The sequence below is a fragment of the Aquila chrysaetos genome, chromosome 25 (genome assembly GCF_900496995.4).
Source record: "Aquila chrysaetos chrysaetos chromosome 25, bAquChr1.4, whole genome shotgun sequence".
Taxonomy (NCBI): domain Eukaryota; kingdom Metazoa; phylum Chordata; class Aves; order Accipitriformes; family Accipitridae; genus Aquila; species Aquila chrysaetos.
This window is the reverse complement of record NC_044028.1, coordinates 16,674,568-16,697,196: the sequence shown is the minus strand read 5'-3', so window position 1 is coordinate 16,697,196 and position 22,629 is coordinate 16,674,568. Positions and strand designations below refer to the sequence as shown.

General features: G+C 42.6%; 1 protein-coding gene across 10 annotated transcripts in view; it reads left to right on the top strand.

The window, feature by feature from the left end:
* Positions 1–397: 397 nt before the first annotated feature.
* NPRL3 (NPR3 like, GATOR1 complex subunit) overlaps positions 398–22,629 on the top strand; it is a 46,268-nt gene continuing 24,036 nt past the window's right edge. Inside the window, exons 1-7 of one of the 10 annotated variants that reach the window (XM_041120404.1) lie at positions 398–575; positions 2,131–2,200; positions 7,577–7,615; positions 11,266–11,395; positions 14,312–14,386; positions 17,332–17,485; positions 18,317–18,398. In XM_041120404.1, the coding sequence (XP_040976338.1) occupies positions 458–575; positions 2,131–2,200; positions 7,577–7,615; positions 11,266–11,395; positions 14,312–14,386; positions 17,332–17,485; positions 18,317–18,398 (668 nt within the window). In that variant the 5' untranslated portion in view covers positions 398–457. Of the gene's footprint in view, positions 576–1,303; positions 1,439–2,130; positions 2,201–7,576; positions 7,616–8,379; positions 8,492–11,265; positions 11,396–14,311; positions 14,387–17,331; positions 17,486–18,316; positions 18,399–22,629 lie in introns of those variants that run through there. The other 9 variants (XM_030002554.2, XM_041120403.1, XM_041120407.1 and 6 more) reach the window with 9 other exon arrangements.

Sequence of the window (22,629 nt, the reverse complement as noted above, 5' to 3'; positions counted from 1 at the left end):
GGGGAGCTGTGCGTGTGAGGTGCTGGTCTGAACTGGGGGCACTGGGCTGACCGAGGGGGAGTGCTGGGGGGCTGTGCGTGTGAGGTGCTGGTCTGAACTGGGGACACTGGGCTGACCGAGGGGGAGTGCTGGGGAGCTGTGCGTGTGAGGTGCTGGTCTGAACTGGGGGCACTGGGCTGTACTGGGGGACGGGGCTGCGGGGGTGCGAGGTGCTGGTCTGAACCGGGTCGTGAGGCACTGGGGGCCGGCTGCGCTCTGCCCGCAGCCTGCAGGCCCCGAGCCGCCGGCCCGCACCGGCTCCTGCCCCGGCCCCGGCCCCGGCGGCGGCAGCAGCAGCTCCGCCCCGCCGGCAGCCGGGAGCCGCGGGCCGGGCCCGCGTAGCGGGGCGGAAGCGGAAGCCGGCGGCGCCGGGCGGCCTTCCTGCGGGCCGGGCCGGGCCGGGCCGGGCCGCGCCGGTATGGGCGAGAGCACCAGCCCCATCAGCGTTATCCTGGTGAGCTCGGGCAGCCGCGGCAACAAGCTGCTCTTCCGCTTCCCCTTCCAGCGCGGCGCCGAGCACCCCGCCGCACAGGCCAGTAAGTGCGCGACGCCGCGGGGTCCGGCCCGGCTTGCGGCCTGCGGCTACCCCGCGCCCCCAGGAGCCTCCGCCGGGGGCCTGCTGCCGCCCGTGGGGGCCTGCTGCCGCCCGTGGGGGCCTGCTGCCGCCCGTGGGGGCCTGGCACCCCCCACCAGCCCCCGCCATGGGGGCCTGATATCCCACACACCCCACACACACGCCCTGTGGTGGTCTGGCACCCCCCCCCCCAGCCTCATAGTCTCTATGGGGGCCCGGCACCCCTCACACACACACACACACACAACACACACACATCCCTCGTACCCCCAGGTGCCCTGGCACCCCTCACACCCCCCCATACCCCCAGGTGCCCTGGCACCCCTCACACACACACACACACCCACCTCACACCCCACATTAATTGAACCGTGTTAGCACCAGGTGTTATTATTGACTTGGTGCCTTGTTGCTGTTCCTGGATCAGCTGAAACTGTGTGGGTTTTAAGAGCTGTAGGGGAAGGAGGAGGCAGGGTGAGAAGTGAAGGTATCGATCTGGGAGAGGGGATTCAGAAAACACTAAGTGAGCTTTAACTGATAATGGGTAGAAACTAAGAGACTTTAGTCCCTTGTGTTGAATAATGGGGTGGAGGAGGTTTCATTTCTTTTGGAAAGTAGGAACGTGGACCATTCAGGTGCTAGCTGGCTGCTGTGGAGCCAGCGTTAGTTGTACCTCTCTCTTTCTCCGAGATTCCTGATCGGAGATGGTGTCTGGGGCTAGGCTCAGACCTGCCCGCAGCCAGGAGTCTGTGGGGGCTGGAGGCAGGATGGCTGCACCCGTGGTGCTGCGGGCAGGGTCAGCGTCCCACCTGGCCTCGCCAGTGGGTGAGTCTTGGTGTGTGGGCCTAAAGGTGCTGCAGAGTGATGAAGCTGTTTGACTTGGGTTGCTTGCTAACTGTCGTGTGTCAGGAGAAGTTTGACACCCCTGTTTAGGTTGTGAGTCACTTTTTACCAAGAGAAAATTGTCTTCAAACCCCTTTTTGGTTTTGTAAGTAAAATCTGAAAATGTGGGGGTTTTTTTGGCTGGCTGCTTCTGTCCCGCCCCCCTCCTGCTTTTTGTTGGTAAAGGATTTTGATACCTGTGACTGCAGGAGGGGCTTCTGGAGCATTATCATTGTCCCCAAACCCGAGCAATAATGAGGGAAATGCACTGGTCAGAATTTTATTTTCTACACTCTCTCTCTAACTGCAAACTGTTACCTGGCACTTGAGAGAAAAGTTGTTTCTGTGAATGTTTTGCTTTCTCCTCTTTATCCCCTGAAGATATAAACCTCTTTCTCCTATTTTTTGATGTTTTTTTGAGTGAGAATAGAAAAAACAAGATCTGGTGCTTCTACCTAAAAAGGAAGGAACCATCTGCTTGTAATATTACTTTTTTTAGGTCTCTCATGGATAATTTTAAAAAGGGCACAGACAAGTATTCTCTTAATGCACAAGTATTCTCCTAATGCACTTATTTTAATGAGCACTTTAAGAAGGTTGTTCCTTGAAAAAGCTGTCTTTATTCCTTGTTTCAGATAAACCAAGGAGTCGATATGCTGTGAATAGCTCTGGTGACACCACAGAAGATCAAGATGGGGACTCCAGGTAGGGGAAAACATTTCTCCTTGCCTAAGAGTTTGAAACAGAGGAGAGGTGGCCTCTTGCTCTCTTGCCTGCTAGTTCAGCAGGCAAATTCTCTCAAACTGTATAGAAGATGACCTGCCAAAAAATGCTTTAATGACAAGTTATGAGCAAATTAGTGCTAAGTAATAAGGAATTTCTCATGAGGGAATGCTACTGAATCTATTGTTATCTAGGCAAGGTGTAGGTCAGGTATTTTGTGCTCATTAGAAAGGCAGTATTACTCTTTCAAAGCTAGGAGCATTAATACTTTGGCAAAATTCCACTTTTCTTTAACTGCCTACGTCTAACTGGATATATTATTCAGTTGCCTCAAATTCTTCCCTAGCTCGTGTAATTGTCGTATGGAATTGCTGTGCACTAATGAATAACTAATTTTGTTTCTCCAGATACAGCTGCCCTTGTGTCTGTGGAGTGAAATAGTAGCTCAAAAGGATACTGAGACTTAAAGATAGTTTTTAAATTACAGCAAATCAGTGGGTAACAAACGCACTGAAAATAGGCAGTGTGTTGTTCAGCATGCATGTGCATATGAATGGACCCTCTAATTAGTTTTTGTAGATTTGAAATCTGCTGCATGGTTCTAAATTTATCACTATCAGATACGAGACAAATCTGGGAAAGAAAAAGGTTTTTTGTCTGTTGGCCCGTAGTTCAGTTGCAGATCTTTTTTGTGATACGTGTTTTAATCCCCAATATTAATAAAATGGGGTAGTTGCTGCTCTTCTCTCATATAAAAGTGAAAAAGAAGTACTCGTCACTTGCCCCCAAAAAAGAAATTTAGATCCCAACCTCGCAAAATGTAAGCTTGTTCTTAACTTTGACTGAGAATGGTTTAGCTGAAATTAAAATCACCCATGACAGTAAACTTCATCAAATTCATATGTTTTTCTAGAACTGGGATCTTATGAAAACACATTTTGCTTGAGGTCTTTCGTATCTCCTGCCTTTTCTGGTATCTTTGAAACCTTCAAATGCAGCCTTCTGTCGTGTCTCCAGCGAGCACAGTATGGTACAGGGCACAACTCCAGTGGGAGCAAGCTGTGCTTTTGTAAGTTTGGTAATTGGTGAATGGCGTTTCAGACTGTGCTGTTGATGGCAGCTAGTATACACATTAGGAAGGTTCAGTGCACATGTTTGCTGGTTATCTCGGGGATTTTGTTGGTTGCTGTTCAAAACCGTGGCTCTAGTATTTCACTAGATGGATTAAGATGGTATTGGAATGGTACCAGCTTCTGTCTGATACTGATTCTTGTTGCCTCTGCCATTCTGGCCAGTTGGACAAAGCACTTAATGCGGAGCTGCATTTGTTGGATGTTGCCTGTGGTGCTGAATTAGTGTCATACAGTACGTGGCTACTACAGTGATGTAGGAAAAGCTTTTATCATTTCAAATTATGGTCAGATGAGAAAACTGGTAGTATTTATCTGAAACTGCTTTTAAGTAGGTTGAATGTGCTAGCATGTAACCTATATTAAACAAAGATTTAGATTATTTCATTGTGGTGTCCAGAACACTGGGCTTGAAAGTTAGTGCTTAATCTCCTGGTCAGGTATTTGTTATTAAGCTTTTAGTGTTTAAAAGAATTTATGATCTCTCAACTGAACTCACTAAGTGCAAAATATCACAGTTCTGAAGCACTGAATGAAAGAATATTAAGACAAAAATCCCCCTCTGCAGTGATCATCTTCAGAAGAAAGAAGCTGTCATTTGTACAGTTTTGTATATAGCAATACACACAAATTCATGCTGCAGTGTCCGCATCTGACTCTTACTAAGGTCAGTGTTTATAAACCTTATATCTACTTAGATGAAATTGAGGTTTCAGCCAATGCAGGTCTGTTAGCAGGAAGTCCTTTAATATTATCTCCTGTGGATCTGTCTCTAGCTGCCATACAGATGAAGGGGAAATAGAAGAAGAGGAGTGTTTATGTTGCTCTGAAAGTGTGGGCTCTGCTAGAGGCCAGATATCGAGGTCCAGCATGCTGCTTGTGCTGCTTACAGGGCTGGGCATCTGCATTCAGAAATTCAAAGTCCTTTTCAAAATTGCATTTGTTTCAGATTTGTTTATTGGAAAGTTTTTTCCCAATACCAGTGTAGTCAGTGTTGTAAGTCGACTGCATCCCATACAACTGAGGTAGCAGCTAAACTTATCCTTCTCTTCCGTGATAGCAGCTAGTAGAAATTGCTAATGCTCTTTATATATTAAGTACTGTTAATTTATGTTAGGCAAGAGGAGGTTTGTTGGTGGAGTTAATATCTTTCACTGGACTTACCAATACAGGTGGAAAAAATATGCAAGTTATAGGTACACAGGCCCTTCTTCCACCACAAAGCAAAAAGGGATCTTCAAAACTGTGTAGAACAGGTTGCTCAGACTTTTGATTTGCATCAGACCATTTTGGGAGTAACAGATGTTGGTGCCTGTGGAGCAGAAGATATTCTAAGGAGAGAGTGGAGGCAGAAAGGTGCAGATGTCTTGGGGAGAGCGAGATGCATATGGTTGGTAAACTAGGAAAGGAAAGAGTTTAACTATCACATACTGTAAAACCAGTATTGTCATTGAGCCCATGGGGGTTTTTTCCTCACCAATGTTACAAATTTTTGCTCCCGGGTTCCTGTTCAGAATGTGTTTTCTATGTTCCCATTGAAGATCAGGCTGGAGAGACCAGGAATGGAGCAACTGGTTTTGAGAGCGCCTTTCCCCCAGTAGCAGCTCTGTCCCTGTAAGTTTGTTCTTCTGCAGTGCAGTGGTACAGCAGTTCTCTTCCTGAAACACTGAGTTCAGTGGTCCATGGACAGATTTCATCAGCATGAAGTCCAGTCTGTTTTCTGGTGATGATGATTTTCTGATTGGAGCTGTCTCTCATGAAAGTAATTCATTAAGTGGTTTCGTATTATTTCTGGAAGGCTTCTTCAAAGAAGGGTTGGCAAAAAGATTCCTTTAAATCACTGCATATCAGTAGCATCTGTGGATGGTTTTGGTAGCACAAATTGAGGCTTTGGAGGGGGCAGACTGCTAGGTTAAGTTGATAGTGTATGGCAAGTTTGATGAAGTTGAAGGGTTGGGTCTTTTCCCATGTTTTCATGTTCAGTAGCAAAGGTTATTTCAGATTTATCTTGTTGCTGCACTAGTTCTTATGAGGGTTGGATTCATCCTTTTTTATATTGGATGGCTGTCTTCAATTTACTAACAATCTAGCACCAATTGTATCCTAGATAAGGTTCACTGTTGCTTTTTTCCTAAGCTATTGGAACCCAGATTGGTTACTTTTGAGCTGACCTTTCCTGGAGCATTTGAGGTGTATGCATTTCTTTATGGTCTCAGAAAGGGCAAAATTAGATCAATTTAGGTGCCTTGACTCTCCATTTCCATATAGCATATTTGTATGCATAATTGGATTTCTTCTAGCCTTCAGGCTCGAATTTCCTGGTCATTGTTATGCTTTTTGTTTTTTATAGACAATTTCAGCCTATTCATGATGATCCTACCTCTGGGTTGCTGGTGTGTATTTGCTTGTATTAATTTCTGCTCAATGAAGGTGTGTGTTTGGGTCTTCAGAATATACACTTTTCTTCCTTTTAAAAGCAAGTCAAGCAGCAAAAGTGGTTGAGGTGTGTTGATGGTGGCCATGCAACAAAAAGGTATTCAGAAGAATCTGTCACTGTCAAAACAAATTGCCTGTCAAGTGTCTCTCTTTGTTGGCTTCTTCTCATCCTTTCATCATTTGCTCTCTTCAAAAACATCCTTCAGTTTTTCAGTGCTTTACCAGTAATACATACCCCTCACAGCTTATGGAGATGCCTGCCAGTCTTTTTTTTTTTTTTTTTTTCCCTTGATGTGAGGCACTTACTCATTTGAAGGTGTAAGATAATGCTTTGTTAAATTGGTCTGAAATGGTTTTTGTAGTTTTTCTGAAGGTGGTATAGTCAGCAAGCAAAAATTCTAATGAAGATGCACGTATAGTAACATATGTTACACCAGACTTTGCATTTTTTAGTAGCATAACTAACTGAAGGAGGTTTAGCAAGTTCGACAGCATTGATGTCATTAATTGGCCAAACGCTTCTGTTATAAAAAAAGTCAAGTTACTGGAAAACAAGGACTTGAATGTCCCTTTCTAACAAACAGTAGTTCTCCTGTGATAACATTTCTGTATCCTCTGTCCCTCTTTCACTGGACTCCAGTGTTCTTCCTTGTATTTGTTCTGAAAGGCTTCCTTTCTGTAAGCCCGTGCTTTTCCATTCATCTATCCATCCATCCCTTTAAACACCCTTCCTGTAATATACCCCCTTTGTATAGTTTGTCATTTAGGATTGCTCTAGGTTCTCTATTCAACATGACCAGTAGAAATCTGCTGTCTTTTGGATTAAATAATTGTTGGAGGTTTTCATTTTGTCTCCTCTTTCTAACGTGGACAGTATAAAGCTTTTATCAGATTCATTTTTCAATATATTTAGGAAATTTGCTTCAGGAAATAAGTCCTTTTTTTCCTTGTTGTTTGGAAAAAAAAAGCAGTTGACTGTTAAAATGAAAATAGGCATTTGTTTCTCTGATATAAAAGTGAGTACAGCTGTTAACAGTGCCTTGCTCTGCACACCTGTTGTAAAGAAGGTTTTCAGGTGCTTTGCATTGAAAACTGTTTCAGCCTACTCTTCCTAAGTTTCTGCTTATTGCCTGGGGCAGACAGAATGACTTCATGCTTGTGCTGTGAGTCTGGCCAGACTTGTACCTGTTGTTTAGATCCCTGGGGGGAGCAGCAGCGGCTCTGTGTGCAAGGCCCTTTACAGAATCCTGGCTGTGCATGCAACAATAAATGTTTGGCATCCTTGTTTTCTAAGTCTTGTGGGTATGGAAGCACCAGAACCAGTTGTGAAGAGCTGTGGGTCATTTGGGGCTGCATGGAATGTTCCTTTGGTGAAAATGCTAGTAATAGTCTAGAAAAGAAACTGAAGTTTAGAATCAGCTCTAAATCAGACTGCAACCTCTTCTATTTTCTCTTAAGGTAAGCATGAATTAAAAAGTATGCGAGGTGTAAATACAGCTCCATAAATGCAACATATTGTGGGAACACATTACAGCAGCCAGTGTTAGCAAGAGGACTAAAATGCCTTAGCCTGTTTTTTCTGTGTTGTCAATCTGAGCCTGCAATATATCCCTGGAATTCACCTACCATTAACTTTTGACTCTTCTCAATAGTTATATTTCCTTTACAGGAGTTTAAACCTTAATAGTTCATCTAGTTTTTAATATTATCTTTTTTTATTTTGTGTACTTTCCTCGTTTATTTTCTTTTGTTGTGTTTTTGTTTTGTGTTTATGGCCATGTTCCCATTTCAGAGACCAATGTCCTCTAACTGATGAGCAATTGGTTTCGGGGTAAGATCAAATGTTCTAAACAATCACCTATGTCTAGAATGGCTTTCTTTTCTCACCATCCTTTTAATTGTGCTTTGTTTCTGGTTTCTGTTTTACACCGAATGATGAGATAATTACATGCTAAATCACAATGTCTGTAGGAAACGTATTGCTGAAGGTTTATGCTAGGATAATTACAAAGGTCCTACTAACATTTCTGTGCTTCCTGTAAAGTATCCAGAATGTGTGTGGTACTGTCCCTTCTGTGAATTCAGAAAATTGAGATCCTCCGAGAATGCAACAAGTATAGCCTTGGCATTGTAGTTATTCCAACAAGGAGCTTTAAAACAACTTGCTTTCTGATGAGCAATGACTTAAAAGGACAGATCAGTGAGTAAACTATTTAATCCCACAATAATTATGGAGAGCTCTTCAGAGACCTCGTTTTGAGCAGCCGTGCTGGTTGCTTGTTCTGGTGCCCCACTAAGCTAAACTGGGTGACTGTATTATACCCCCTTTTTGAATGTGTGGAGGGAAAAGTGCTTATCTCTACCCAGGGCCCCAGAAGTATTAAACTGCATCTCTAGTCCCTGCTTAACATAAAGATGCTCACCTAGATACTCAGCTCCCTTTCTAAACTACTTCAAAGAATTCTTTATAAAAACCTTGCTTTGAATTCATGTGGCATATAAAAAGTTATTATCCGTTCTTGGGGAAAAAATGAATTTGTGTTTTGATGTTCTTTCCCCTTCCTTTTCCATGTGCTAAAGCAATTGTTGTTTCAGCTGGGTTTCCAGAGGAGATGCTGGTGACAGCAGTTGATCTGCACTAGTGTGATTTGTATCGTACTGCTGGATTGTCTGCTGTTGCTGCTACATTGAGCTCGTGATAGGAGCGGTAGGATATTTTGGGCAAATCAAAGCTTTTGTCTTTTGTATTTAGTTTCTGCCTGCTGAATTCCTTAGTGCAGGAGAGGTTTGCTTTCCTCTGGAAATCACAATGCTCAGACTAATCTCATAAAAGAAGAAGGGACTGTCACTGCCCAACTGCGAAACCTAATCTGCTTCTAACAAACTCTTGGGCTCTGATAAGTCAGTATTTTTAGGTCATCTTAATATACCCCAGAGATTAGAAAATCAGTATTAAAATATTTAAAGTAAAAGTGTTATTTTCTAAGATGAGATGATGACTTGAAATGATGGGAATAACGTATCTGCTATCTCTCAATCTCCCTATCATCCTGAGGCCTAAGAAATGTATAGTTATGTAGACCATTGGGGGAAAAAACCCACAAACCAGCAAAACCAATAAATCTAGGCTGTCAGATGAGGAGAATGGGGCTGGAGTCCAGGTCACTCTCTGGAGAGCCTGCGGTCATACCAGGTGTCTGTACCCATCAGGTAGCACCCGTGTAACCCATCACAGGGTTATCTATCCTGAGTGTGTCATCTGGCTGCATTCGCAGTACTTTCCCTGAAAGAGAAGTCTCTGCTAGTGAGAAGATACTAAGGACTTTACAAAATCAACCTTTTAATCTCCTCCCCAAAGAGCCACATACAAGGTAGGGCAGACAGAGGGCTGTTGGTGTCATGAGCTCTTCTGGGGAACTGCTGAACTGTTACGTTCACTTATCTGTTAAAAGATTTGCTGGTGTAATTCCTTGTAAAAGTCAAATCTTAACGGTGGTGAAAGTCATCATAATGATCACTTTTCTGGCTCCCAAGGTATCCTTTGCCAAGGGTGGGAGAGGGAAGAGTAACTAATTTCTTACCAGCAAGCAGGCATTTTCTAATTTACCCTCCTTCTCCCTTCACCCCCCAAAACATATGCTGGTTTTGGATGCATTGCTATTATAGTCTTCCTAGCTCCATGATGAACCTATTAAAGAACACAGCTGAACAGGGCAAAAAGAGAGGGAAAAGCTCATTGCTGTCATGGTGACGTTTTTTCATATTTTGAGTGTCATCTTCAGGGACTGTCAGTCCAGGTCCTGTTTGAGGACACTTTGCCCTTTCTTCACAAACTCCATGTGTTGTGCAGCCCAGTGCAGTGCGGTGGCTGAGGAGTGTGGTTCAGTGGCCCCCGGAGTCTCTGGCTAGTCTCCCCATCTCTCTGCTTGCTGTTAGCTGTGTTTGGAGCAGAGCAGCCAGGGATTTGGAAGTTTGTACACAGCTGCTCCGTCCATAAGCCAAACATAAGCAGCGTGCTGGGGTCAGGATGACCTGTTTGTACAAACACCAGGGGCTTTGACAGTTTGTAAAACCCCTGTGTTGTCCTTCATCTTCAGTATATGTAGGTCTAATAAAAGAAATGCCCCGTGGGTCATATGCAGATGGATACACACAAAACACCTGGCTGTGTGCATTTGTCTTAGTTTCGGTAGTACTCTATAACTCACTCAGAGTGAACCAGGAATATGGTACATTAATTCCTTCTCTGGGCATTGAGGGCTTGCTTGTGGCCAAGAGATAAGGTGAGTGCAGCACACACCCATGCCTGCCCTTTTCTCTGAGTGATACTACGTTATCTGGGATACCTGCCTGGTGCAGGGGGATGGTCTGACAGGGACACGCATCCCTAAATGTAAATAAAGAAAATGAAATAAACGGTTTCATTCTTAAAAAAACTGGTCTCATCAGAAACTGGTTTGAAGTTCATTTGGTTAAATGGGAGCCTCCAAGAAATAAGATGAAGATCAAACTTGCTAATATCAAACCTTGCAGTGCCCCTGTTCTAGAACAACAGTTTCCTTCCAGCAGCTAACTGAGGTCCTCTTCCCTGTGGATTTGAGCTCCATTGTCTTAGGGGACACCCTGAGGAAAACAAGTGTTTGTAGAGACCAGACCAATGTTGCAAGGCCATTGGAAAGAGCAGTTGCCGAATTCCTTCCTTGTCACGCTGGATTCTTACCTGTTTTTGCAGCCGTAGCTGTCTTTTACAGGGCAGACTCCTCGTAGATACTTGCCCTCCTGTCTCGCAGCTACCACCAATCCAGACCAATCCAGTAACACCACGGTTGGTGTTGCGAAGGGCCTGCCCTGTCATGAATTTGTCCCAGTTTGGTTTATGAAATGAGAAAGCCCAGGTGAGGCCAGGTAGCTCTCAGAAGGGTGCCAGTGGTCTGTTGACCACAGGTTGAGATCTGTTCAAGTGAGTAACTTCGAGTCTCATTGGTGAGATTTGGGAAAGGAAGGACAAGTGTTGGTTGTATCTTTCTTCTAATTGAATCAGCTCTTTCTTTCCTTCCCCTCTGCTGTACTGGGTGGCTTAAAGATCTCTGTTGTGCTTGAGTGACAGGCTGTGTCGATATGTAGTTGCTTAGTAAGTTCATTAACCTGCAGCTAAATCCAGGCAATGGCTAACTCGAGCTGGTTTTATATTTAAGCAAACTGCATCTAATCTTTCCAATGTATTTTGCTGAGCATGTAATTAAATAAGCATGACCCTGCAGTCTTTGTCGTGAATGCTTCCTGTTTTATAATTGTAATGATCTGAGAGATGTAATTAAGGGGTTCTTAATTTTACATAATTGGTGGTACTCCAGGTACAGCAATTTAGATACAACTTACAATAATTTAAAAACTTACGAGTTAAATATATCTGTATTTGGAGGAATATTCTGGGGGTGTGCTTTCTGAAAATTGTAATAACTTCTGTTTCTGCTCTTCAAGGTTTTCAGATGTCATCCTGGCAACAATTTTGGCTACCAAGTCAGATATGTGTGGCAAAAAGTTTGAACTGAAGATTGATAATGTTCGCTTTGTTGGCCATCCCACGTTGCTTCAGCATGCCCTTGGGCAGGTACTGCATGAGGTCCACTCTGGGGACCTGCCTTCTTTACAAACTGCCTGGCTTAGGAGACTTAGAATTCAGAATGTGCGTGTTGGCTTGTGATCGTGTTTTTACTTCCTGATGCTCAAAGCTGTCTTTTACTTACTTCCAGATTAATACAGTGAGGGGCAAACTGCAGGAGCTGTGTCAGTGATTCACAAAAACCCTGTTCTGGTTACTGTAGAAAAGCAGTGTGGGTAAAGAGAAATAATACTAAGCAGTCCAGCTCAAAAAGCTGTTTCTCACTATGTTAGTTACTGGAAGTTAGCTTTTTAGCACCTCTAATTAGTATGGCAGTTAAAAAAAAAAAAACCCACCCAAAACCTTCACAAATGCTAGAAGCCGCTTCAGCCTTTCTGGCTTTTAACTCTTACTGGTGCTGAAGATGATTCACAAGACTTGGTGGGAATAGGTAGGATGTTGAAAGAGGTCAAAAATTTTCTTGTGGACAAAGTCAGGCTGCTGCTTGCATTGAGGCCTTGCTCCGTGGCCTGTGTTTTAGCTGCTTGGAATGAAAGCAGTTGCCACCTAGGCTATGGAAAAGGCCCTGCATAAATCTAGGAAAGAATTTACATGCTTCTATGTGCAAAATATTCCCTGTCCCATTCCTTCTTCTTGATAGACTGTAAGAATAAACTAGGCTTTGGTAATTTCTGAATCCAACACTGATCTCTGTCACTGAACTGCTTTGGTCTCATTTTTCATAAAATTTACTAAGTCGTTCATGTTTTCAGGAAAAAAAAATTCTGCTTGCCAATTCTATCATCCTTTCTATCTATAATTAGAGGTGCAAACAGATTGTTGGCAACTGCTGCTTGATATTTAGAGGACCAGGCTGCTTTAATCCAAGTGAGGAGCTGGCCTCAAGCATAAAAAGATGCTAGTGTTCCACTTTTGAAACTCAATCATGAGTCTATGAGAAATGTGACGGAGGATCAGCAAGGCTCAGCCCTCAAATGTTTAAGCTGTTTTGGATGACAGAATTCAAGTGTCTGCAAGCTGTGCAAGTGCATCGCCAGGCCCAGACAAGGCAAGTGATGAACTAGGCCCAGGGTCCGTACAGGGACCCCAGCCAGGACCAAAAGGAGGTGGGACCAGAGACGGGGCTGGAGGACGAGGCTGCCATGTACTTAATCAAGGGTCCATCCAGGAGACAAGCTGCATAAAATGTAGGTCCAGGGTCCACCTAGGAGACAGGGCTGGAGACAGGCACACCTACAGGCCCTGGGCTGAGCTTAAATGGGACTCCTGGGTCATGGTTAGGGGGGGTGTGTGTGGGGACCCAGTTGGGACTGGTCGGGGCCATTAAGACCTTTTCCTGCCCTCAGGGCCCTGACAGCAGTGGCCTGTTCTCTCACAGTATCAGATTCCTGTATTTTGCTAATCTCATCCAGAAGGCATAACTTCCTAAACGTGGTGTGAATGAGGTTAAAAATTTGTATTTGCATTTTTTCACCACATATTATTATACGTTCTCTCAGCTTTCCAGTCAGTTTTATCCTAATTGCATGAAATGTCTCTTCATTTTCAATTTGTCTAAATAAAATTGCATCTGGGTAAATAAACAAAGTTAGAAAGTGCTGTAAATACTTTTTTTGTTACTTCTTGTAGGATCTTCTTTTTGGGTGTGTCTTATCACCTCAGTAGGCACCCCAGAACTCTCTAGAGTCCAGAATCTTCTAGACATGGCAGTCATCTCTGCTTTATTGAAGTTCACAAGACATCCAGTAACTCTAAAACAAATAAACACAGTAGATTGTCTTTACCACCCTCCCATCCCTGCCTTTCTGATAGAACTTCACTTACACTTTAGAAAAACCAAAAATATGTATTGCTTCTTTTAGTTTCTATAATTTTTAAGACTACTGAGTGAAAGCACTCAGATTTCAGAGTTCTCTGCTGAGCAGTTCGTTGCTGATGCTTGGGACCTGTCAGGAAGGGAGGATGCAGCTCTGCTTTTGCCAGCTTCTCTGTGTTTGCCCTGTCTCAGATGCTGCGTTAGCTACGTGTACGCATATGTTGGGTAGAGACCGAATATTAGGTTAGCTGGGTGTTTGGCCTGGTGGGTTATAGCTGTTTTAATTTGGGATTGGGTGGGTGTTCAGCAGGGAGCTTCGGGGGTGGTGGGAATGTCCTCTGGATTTTGTGCTCCATCTTGTGGTGATGCTTGCTCGATTCACTATTGTTAGTCTTGGATATGCAAATTCAACTTGCTTGTCTGGCTTCCACTGTTCCTCCCCACCAGAAAGGCTGTACCTGTGTTAGGGATGAAGCTCTCTGCTGCAGAAAGAATAGGGGGGGCTGGAGAATGTGTTTGAAATCCTGCAGGAAGGGAAAATCAAACCTTTTATTTTAGTATTGCAGCTCCAGAGCATATTTTTTCTGATAAAAGCAATAGTTTGTAACATGATGGAATCCAAATGGGGATTTTAGGAAAGGAAAGAATAGGTGTGGCCTGGGATGAGAAATCTGTGGACTTCTCTGTAGTTAACAATATATATGAAAATTGTGCTAAGGAATTTAAACCTAGGGTCCCTAATGATGCTAAAATGCAATAGTAAAGACACCTAGTAAGACTGCTGTCTTAGCTGATACTCATTTCTGTTGTCATGACCAAAATGCTTTGGTTTAAGTCTTCACAGCTTCTCAGAAAAGGCAGTGTTGTAGAGTAACTGTGACATTTTAATAATAAAAAAAAAATGATAGTTTTATTTTCTACAAGTCAAATTCCGTGGTATAATTTGATTTGTCTGTGCTTTTTTAATCGGCAAGCTTGTTATTTGACTGAGTTAGGCTTCCCCCCCCCCCCTTTTTTTTTCTTTTTTCCCTTTGTTACTCGATCCAACTGATACTAGCCTATGGTATTTTAAAAAAAATATTTTTCAGGTATCCAAAACTGATCCCTCACCAAAGAGAGAGATGCCCACTATGATTCTCTTCAACGTGGTGTTTGCACTAAGGGTAAGGACTGTCTTCATTCCGTCTGACAGTGGGATGTGCTTCGGATGTTTAAGAGAATGCAGTAGGCTCACGTTCCAGTAATCTGTTATAAAACATTCAGTGCCTGATTACATTGGGATATTTTAATTCGAAACAACGAACCTAAACAATCTGGAATATGACACTGACAAGTGGGAAAGTTTTTCCAGCCTAGTGGAAAGCAAGTACAGTTATTCTGTTCAGGACATTTCTTAGAGTTTTTTGTTTTAAATACCCAGAGTGTAAAGGCATGCAAGAAACCACTTTGCAAAATAGATATGAACCCAGTTGCAAGTCCTGCATGTGTTTTGTCTTCTGTTATGAGTGAGCTGGTAATCTGCTGTGATTTTTCTAGACCCTGCAATTGAGGCATTCAACTAAGCTGTGCAGGAAGGCAGCCTGGGTCTCACTGTCCTGTGTGTCAGATGCTGCTCTCTGTACGTGACTGCTCTACTCCTGCCCAGGATAGGACCAAACCCATACAGCTGCACTAGTGCATTGCCGAGCCCTTGTGACTCCATGCAGCTTGGATCTTGGTGGTCAGTTCTGCTCCAGAAGCAGAGGCAGCAGGCAGTGTGGACAGTGGCTCATGCTTGGCCAGCCTTAAGAGTTAGGTCCCCGCCATGGCCTTGGTCAAGCCGGGCTTGCTCAGGGCAGAGTCATTCAGAAACGTACTCTGGCTCAGAACAGCACTGTTTTGAGCCCTTACTCATGCTGTGTGATACAGAGACATGTGCCTTTGCTCAGTGCCTCTAGGCTTTTTTTTTTATAATTAAATGGACAGTGTTTGAAAGCTGCCTCCTCTTAGCAATGAGATCATTGTAAAGGGAGAGTGCCAGGGAGCAGCAGCTGTAGCATTCTAAAGGAGAAGAAGGTACAAGTGAAGAATAAGTAGGTTTTGATGCTCAGCAAGAGCCTGGAGCAAATAGATAGTTTTTACCGGGAATTTTTTTCAGGCCTACTCTATTGACTAGATGTTGGCATCTGTGTTAAGGGATCCTGGCTTAGCTAATTAGGTGGTATAAAGCCCTAGAAATTTCATTATGTTTGAGCATTGTTTGATTTCTGAGCTCTAGCTTTCTCTTCCCAGCCCACAGGTTGCATCTGTGGAGCCATCATATTATTTTGTGGCATGTACATATATGAAGAAACATTTTAAAAATTAAAGAGGGAGTTGGAATAGCTGTCTTTATGGAAGGGGTTGATTTTTGCCCAACTGGATGTAACATTATGATTTAAAAGCCTCCAGCTCCCTGCTTGTAAAATTACCTCTTCCTCCCCTCTCCCCCTTTTAGCACTAGTACTTTTCTTACTACTGGCTTTCCAGTGGTGACTAACATGGACATGGCTACAGTCTGGATGGCTTGTCCTCACTTGAAGAGCAAGGTTTCACACAAGACAATTATTCCAGCAATCAGTTTGAATCAAGCAAGAAATTGTTCACTGAGTCCTGCTGGGGATCCAGTGTTCTGGTGCTCTGGGACATTCTTAGGTCAGGAGGTGCTGAATTTGCACTACGGGAATTGATTCTAGACTTCACACATTAAAAGACTAGCTTCAAGAATTTTGTTGTTTTGGTATATTGGTAAAGCACCATGCTTTGATTGTAGGTAAGTGTGTGTCGATGCGCATGCAAACACAAACATTCATGCATACTGAGTCATGTGGAAGCAGAAGTGTTGAAACCAATGCTCCTTCATTCAAAATATTGCAAGAGCTTGGTGAAGTGCAATGAAGACTATATCTAGCCCACATTTTTCTAGAACCTTATTTCTAGTGGTTCTTCTAGGAAAACTTGCTTTTTTTTGCATTTTGGCACTGTGGTGATACTGATGTAATTGTGTGTGTAATGCAGCGCTAAGTCATATTTGCCAAATGAGAGACTCTTAGTTCACAGAGAGCTGTCAAGTTTCTAGAAAGTGCTGCACAAGAAGCAAGTGGAAATTTTTTCCTAGTGTGGTGTAGTGCACTGCAGAGGGTGGGTGGAGGCATTCTGAGATAAAGATGAGAGTCCATCTGTAGTGGGCAGACAGAGCAGGCAAAGTCCCAAATGTTATAATCAGCACTGGTCCTGCTGTGTTTAAGCTTCAGGGTTACCAACGTGTCATGACTCAGCAAGAACAGTAGAATCTAAAAATGATGACTCATGGTTTGCTAGTTTACATGCCAAGTTATCACTTGCTAGAACCGAAAATTCCTTTAAATGTCTTAACAAACATGAAGCAGCTGCTTACTCAGACTGGAGCCACTGAGCCCCCCCCACCTTGTCAGCTGTACTTACACGATAGATTTTTCCAGCACTTTTCATTCTGGGACTTGCACAGATGCAGCCTTAGTAATAGGCCATATTTGTGAAATGTTGAGTGTAAATCCAAATTCATTCTGGTTTGGGATCAAATTGTTGCTCACGCATTGGTAATTCTTACCTAGTTACTGTCTTGTCAGTATATTAAGACAAACATCAGTATAGCACCATGGAGTGAATGGGCTATGTTAAAGGCACTGCAGTCCTTATACTCCCAGTGAATTTATCCTGAGCATCCTGATATTCTGCCTTTTCAAATAGCTTGACACTTTCTTTTCTCACTTTGTGAAATTGAGTTCTTTGGTCTCTCTGCTAGCAGAAGGCCTGTTAACAACGGGGAAGAATAAACCAGATAGGCATATCATATTCCAGGTGCTGTGTTCATTTGATGCACATAGACAAGCTTAGAAATCCCTGAGTCTTCTCTTTACCTTTGGACATCTCTGAGCTTCTGCTTTGTTGCTGCTGGAGAAAATAAATTTCTTTTGCCAGTTGCCAAAGAGGCTGAGTTTTGATATCTACTGAAGATAATTATTTTGACTACTTATCCATCGCTGTAGTAGTCCATATATGTAATTGTGGCTGAATGACCAACTCTGTTTCTTCTCTGTGTTGCCTGCAGGCCAATGCAGATCCATCTGTGATAAACTGCTTACACAACCTCTCCCGAAGAATTGCCATAGTCTTGCAGCACGAGGAGCGCCGCTGTCAGTACCTGACCAGGGAGGCCAAGCTGATCTTAGCTATTCAGGATGAAGTGTCTGCCATGTCAGAAAGTGAGTGCTGAGCTTAGCTTTGTGCAGGAGTATGTTTGACCAGGAGCACTTTTTCAGAAAAGTGCTGATTGTACCTTCTTACTTCTTTTGTGGCTGGGATCAGTATGAACAAGTTTTGGTGCTCTTTAGCATTCTGACAGCTTTTGACTGCATTTTGCCTCATCCAAGATTACTAATACTATGCAGAGATGTCAGCTTAGAAGTGAAGTACCTTGTTTACTTTCTTTGCTAGCTCAGTTCAGTGCGATCACTGGAGAATGTGCACTGAACCATCACATTTAGATCTGCCTGTCAGGCTGAGATGGGAGAACTCATATGTAGCCTGCTTCACCCAACCTAGGGCAAGTTTCCCATGCTGTAATGCTGTGTGCTGAGTCACCAGACTTCTTGTGTGGAAACTTTACTCTTACATATTGTTACCGTGGCTAGCAAATAGTTACAGAGCATTTTTATAGACTGTACTTCAGAGCAATTTACTATAATAATACGCACTATTTAAGATGAACTCTATCTGACAGTGATGCATCATCTTGCTGCAAGCATTAAAAATTAAAACTAGCATGTATAAAAACAAAAACACTTAAAATTATTGCTTGTCAAATTCACAGTTTTGTGTGCTTAACTGAGTTGAGTTTTAGGAGAAGTTGGCAATAATTCGCTATTATTATTTTAACACGTAACTTGAGTTATGTAAAAGCTTTGAAAGATAATTTAGATTTAAAAGATATGGATTCTGTCCCTAAGATACTGGTCAATACCTAGTGGGGGAAGAGGAAAGTCTCTTTGCTTTGAAATCAGTTGTGTGCTTTCTTGTTTTGAAAATTTCCATAGCCACAGAAGGGCCACAGTCACCTTTTCATCATATCCTACCCAAGTGCAAACTGGCCAGAGATCTCAAAGAGACATATGACAGGTAAGTGGGATTTTCTTCCTAGCTCATAGCCGGCTGCTTCTCACTGAAACCTCTTGGCCTTTTTACTTAGGGTATTATCCACCTCTTCATGCTGTTGACTCATTGGGATTTGGGTTTTAGACCAGGTGGAGCAATGTGAAGGCTAGCTGTCAGGCAAAATGTTTGCAGAATTGCTATCCTAGTCGTTACCTTGGTCTCCCTTTGTATATGTTATGGTTCTTAAAAGTTGGTGATGTCTGTCACAGCTTTAAGAATTATTATTTTCTTCCTTAGCACAGAGTCACATAATGACAAGTGAATTGTAGAATTGAAAAGTGTCATAATATGAATATCATATTGCTGAAGAAGTGCTCTAAACCTGCAGCTAAGAGAAAAATGCTGCATCTAGCACTGATGGCAAGTCAGATACGGCCCTGGCTTCATTTGGTTACACTGTGCATGTCTGGACAGTGAACCTGGATTAGGTGGTGAGACTTTCAGCAGCATGGAAAGTGTAACATGCTGTTTCTTGACTGGATTAAAAGTTCTGGCAAGGATTTCAAAGGAGTGTGGAGTTAGTGTTGAATTTCAGCAGGAGCCAGCACCAGCCTCCTCCAGCGTACTTCTGCTCCGACAGCTTGTCCGTGCTGATTCTTCATGCAGAGCAGACATTTCCATTCAGGATATGCACTTGGTGAAGAACCTCGACAAAGGAGCACAGAAGGTTTTGGTGGGGAGGAAGATGATGTGCCCCTTGATTAGGGTGTTTGTCAGGTCTTGGGAGAATTACTCTGGAGTTCCTTGATTGACTGTAGAACACACTGTATGAAATTAGACAAACCCTTTAGCCTCCCTAGATTGTGGTTCCCCTTGTACAAAGGCAATAATCACAAAGCCCTGTAAGGTAAGGCACTGAGAGCCTAAATAATTTAATGATTGCAGAACACATTAGAAAACTCCTAATAAGCTGTTCCTTGTTATGTTCAAGAGCTGTGAATTTCAGCTTGTTTGGAAGGAATGTTGTATGTTGTTTGATACAACTCGCACAAAACCTGTACTAAAATTTAAAATAAGGCACTTTTTATGTAGCCTGTAATTCTAATATTAAACTTCACCTACTACTTAGTTTTTTCTGTTCCTCTAGGGCAATGTATTTGTGACTGGGCAAACCCTGATCTTGTTTCCAAACATTTTAGTGACACAGTGACATCTTGTGGCATTTAGCTGTGACTGGAGGAACATACAGCCCAAGCTCATGGAGTGTGCTAATAAAACTCTTCCATGACAGAAGGAAGAATAGACTGACCATGGAGAAACACACATTGGTGCTGGCCCCCAGATGTAAAATAAGGCAGTGTCTCCTTCATTTAGGCATTGTGAGTGTTGGAGAAGTGGTGCAGGTTATATTTTGACACTTTGGCACGACATTGTCATAAGCAAATGTAAGAAATAAGGTGTTGGTAAAAATATAAAATGTCTTTGCGTTTGATTGGAAAGCTCTATTTGAAGAGTAGTTAACAGTGTTGTTGGCTGGCTGGCCAATAAGGTGGTGTTCTGCAGTATTTTTGCATTAATGCTTCATACAAGAGAACAGGAAATATGCTTCTTACACCTGCAGTCAGATCAGTTGAGAGGGGCTGCAGCACCTTGCCAGGCAGGCATAGAATTAAAATTGTTTTTTGGTAAGGTAGAAGAAATGGTCTGGAAATAATATTTTTATTCTGCACTTCCAAGATGAAGAATGCCTGTGTGGCAACAGCTCTGGAGTGAAGTCTGTGTGGTCTTCTATGAGGGTTAGTCACAAGTGACATGGGGTTGCAGAAAAAGCAAATGGGCAAGAATGTATAAAATAGAAGTCTTGTCTGTAAGATAGGAACCAATCCTGCTCAGGATTGTAAAGCCCATGCTGTAATGAATATTGTATCCAGTTTTGGGCACCACATTTCAAGAAGGATTTGGGCTATCTAGAGAGTGTGGAGGAGTGAGAATGACCTAAGAGGAAAGATTGAAAGATTTGGTCTGTTTCTTTTAGAGGAGAAAAGACTGCTGGAGATGGTAAGTCTTCAAATGCATGCAGTGACAATGTGCTGTTTTAAGTTTACAGAGATTTCTGGCATAGCCTTTGGCATAGGGGAACAGCGTAGTAAAGTGGAGAGAGCACTTTGAATTTGTAGATGGGAACCCAGCTTTCCATTTGAGATTCACTCAAGCCAGCATTTCCTAGTGTCTGCTGATTTCTGCAATTCCATTTGAAGGCCTCTTGAATTATCACGGTTGCTCTAGAGGTGCTGTCTAGCCCTTGGTTTCCTGTAGATGGTGCTGAGGTATTTCAGGCAAGACCCAACATGTCCCTTAGCAAGTTGGTTTGTAGAAAATCACAAGTGTATAAATCTTTTTATAGTTCAAAATGTCCCTTGCATTTTGAATGAAATGCCTGTATTTTATAAGGCAGGAATCAATAGACAGGTCATCTTGACTGTAACACTACTGCGGCTATAGTAATGGAATATTATTAAACTGACAGTTTAGAGGTAATCGACATCTGGTTCCTGAGACCTTTTTTGACTCTAATGGAGAAAACTATAATGTTTCTTTTTGATTAGTTCAGAAAATAGATTTGAGAGTCTTCGTTCATCTTGTCACCAAACTCCAGCATTGGTGTGGAACAAAAAGCAGTGGCTTTAGGACCAAGAAAGTCCAGTTGCCAGTACCTCCAGCACTGACAAATTTACCAGTGTTACAATGCGTGTCTCTTAAGCCAGTGTTCAATTTAGGGAATTAAGACAGCTTTCACCAAGTTTTATCTGCAACTGCAGATAGTATGTTAGCTTGTTACTAGCTAACTGCCTGTCTGTTTTTAGCAAACTTCTCTTAGCTTTATACTTGAAAAAAAGTGAAAGTATGGGGAGGTTTTGGGGGAGGATTGGATTGTTTGTTTCTTCTTTTTAATACACAAAAAGTCTTTATATGTTTTTAGCCTAGTGGGATTTGAACTGACTGGTAGATCTAGGCTATCTCAGCAGCTCAGGGAGAAGTGGAATAATTATATGAGATTTAATGAATTATTAGATGTGATTGTGTGGCTGTACTGTAAAATATAAAACAACTGCAGGTATTTGATCAAAGGATGGTCAATGTGCCCTTTACAAGGGAATGTGAAATCATTTCAAAGCTCTAAGTATTCACAACCTCTAGCAAAAATAAACTCCAAACCTGCAAGCTGACCTCCACCAAACTAGAAAACATATTATTAATTTCTGATATAAATAGGATAGACATAAAATGAGGTGTGTATATGTAAAAATTTATGAGTCTTTTATAAAATACGAGGTGGGATTGTCTTTTTTTTTTTTGCCAATGGTTGTGAAAAAGAAGGCTGCAGTTCTGTGGGATACTGGCCAACTTTTGGGTTCCCGTTTTGGGGCAGTGGGTCACGGTGGCTGTTCAGGGCAGAGCAGAATAGAGCAAAAGAGCAGTGATATTCCCAAAATTGTTCCCCAGCTTCCTGCAGCTCTGGAAGTGGTTTCTGTATATTCAACAGCCTTCAGCTGATCTCACTTCCCGGAATTAGCCCACAATCCTGCAAGCCAGAATAAATATTTAGCAACCACAGCATCCTCTGATAAGGAGGTCCATGGCTTAACTAGTTTCTGTGTTTCTTTCTGTTTCTTTTGAACTTTGTTCCTTCTAGTATCATAAGATGTCTCATAGCTCTTATGATGGAGAGACGTTAAACAACTTTTTCCTATTTACTTCTCCCTGTCTCAGTTTTAGACTGATATCCCCTCTCAGCATCCTAATCCCTCACCATGTATCCCTCAGTATCGCTCACCATGTATTATCTAACCAGAGATTTTTTTAAAAAAGTGTTGAAACTAAGTTTTCATGGGATAAAATGGAATGTCTTTGATGGTTTAATAGCCAGTTAGAGTACGGGGAATGAAGTTATTTTTGCCCAGCTACTCCTGAGGTCTGTGGGAAAAAGGAAAAGTTGCAGCAAGGTCTCTGGATACCAGTTTACTGCTAGAACAGCAGATGAAATTCAGTATAGATAGATATAAAGTCATGCATGTAAGGCCAAACAACCCTTATATAGTGCATAACTGCTCTGAAAAGAGCTTTTGGAATTACAGCAGATAGTTCAGTGAAAATGTCAACTCAGTGAAAAAGCTCAGGGTGCACTAACACTGCAAAAAATCCTCATAAAATGTGAAGAGTAGTATTTAGGAATGGAGCAAAGAACAAAGAGGGC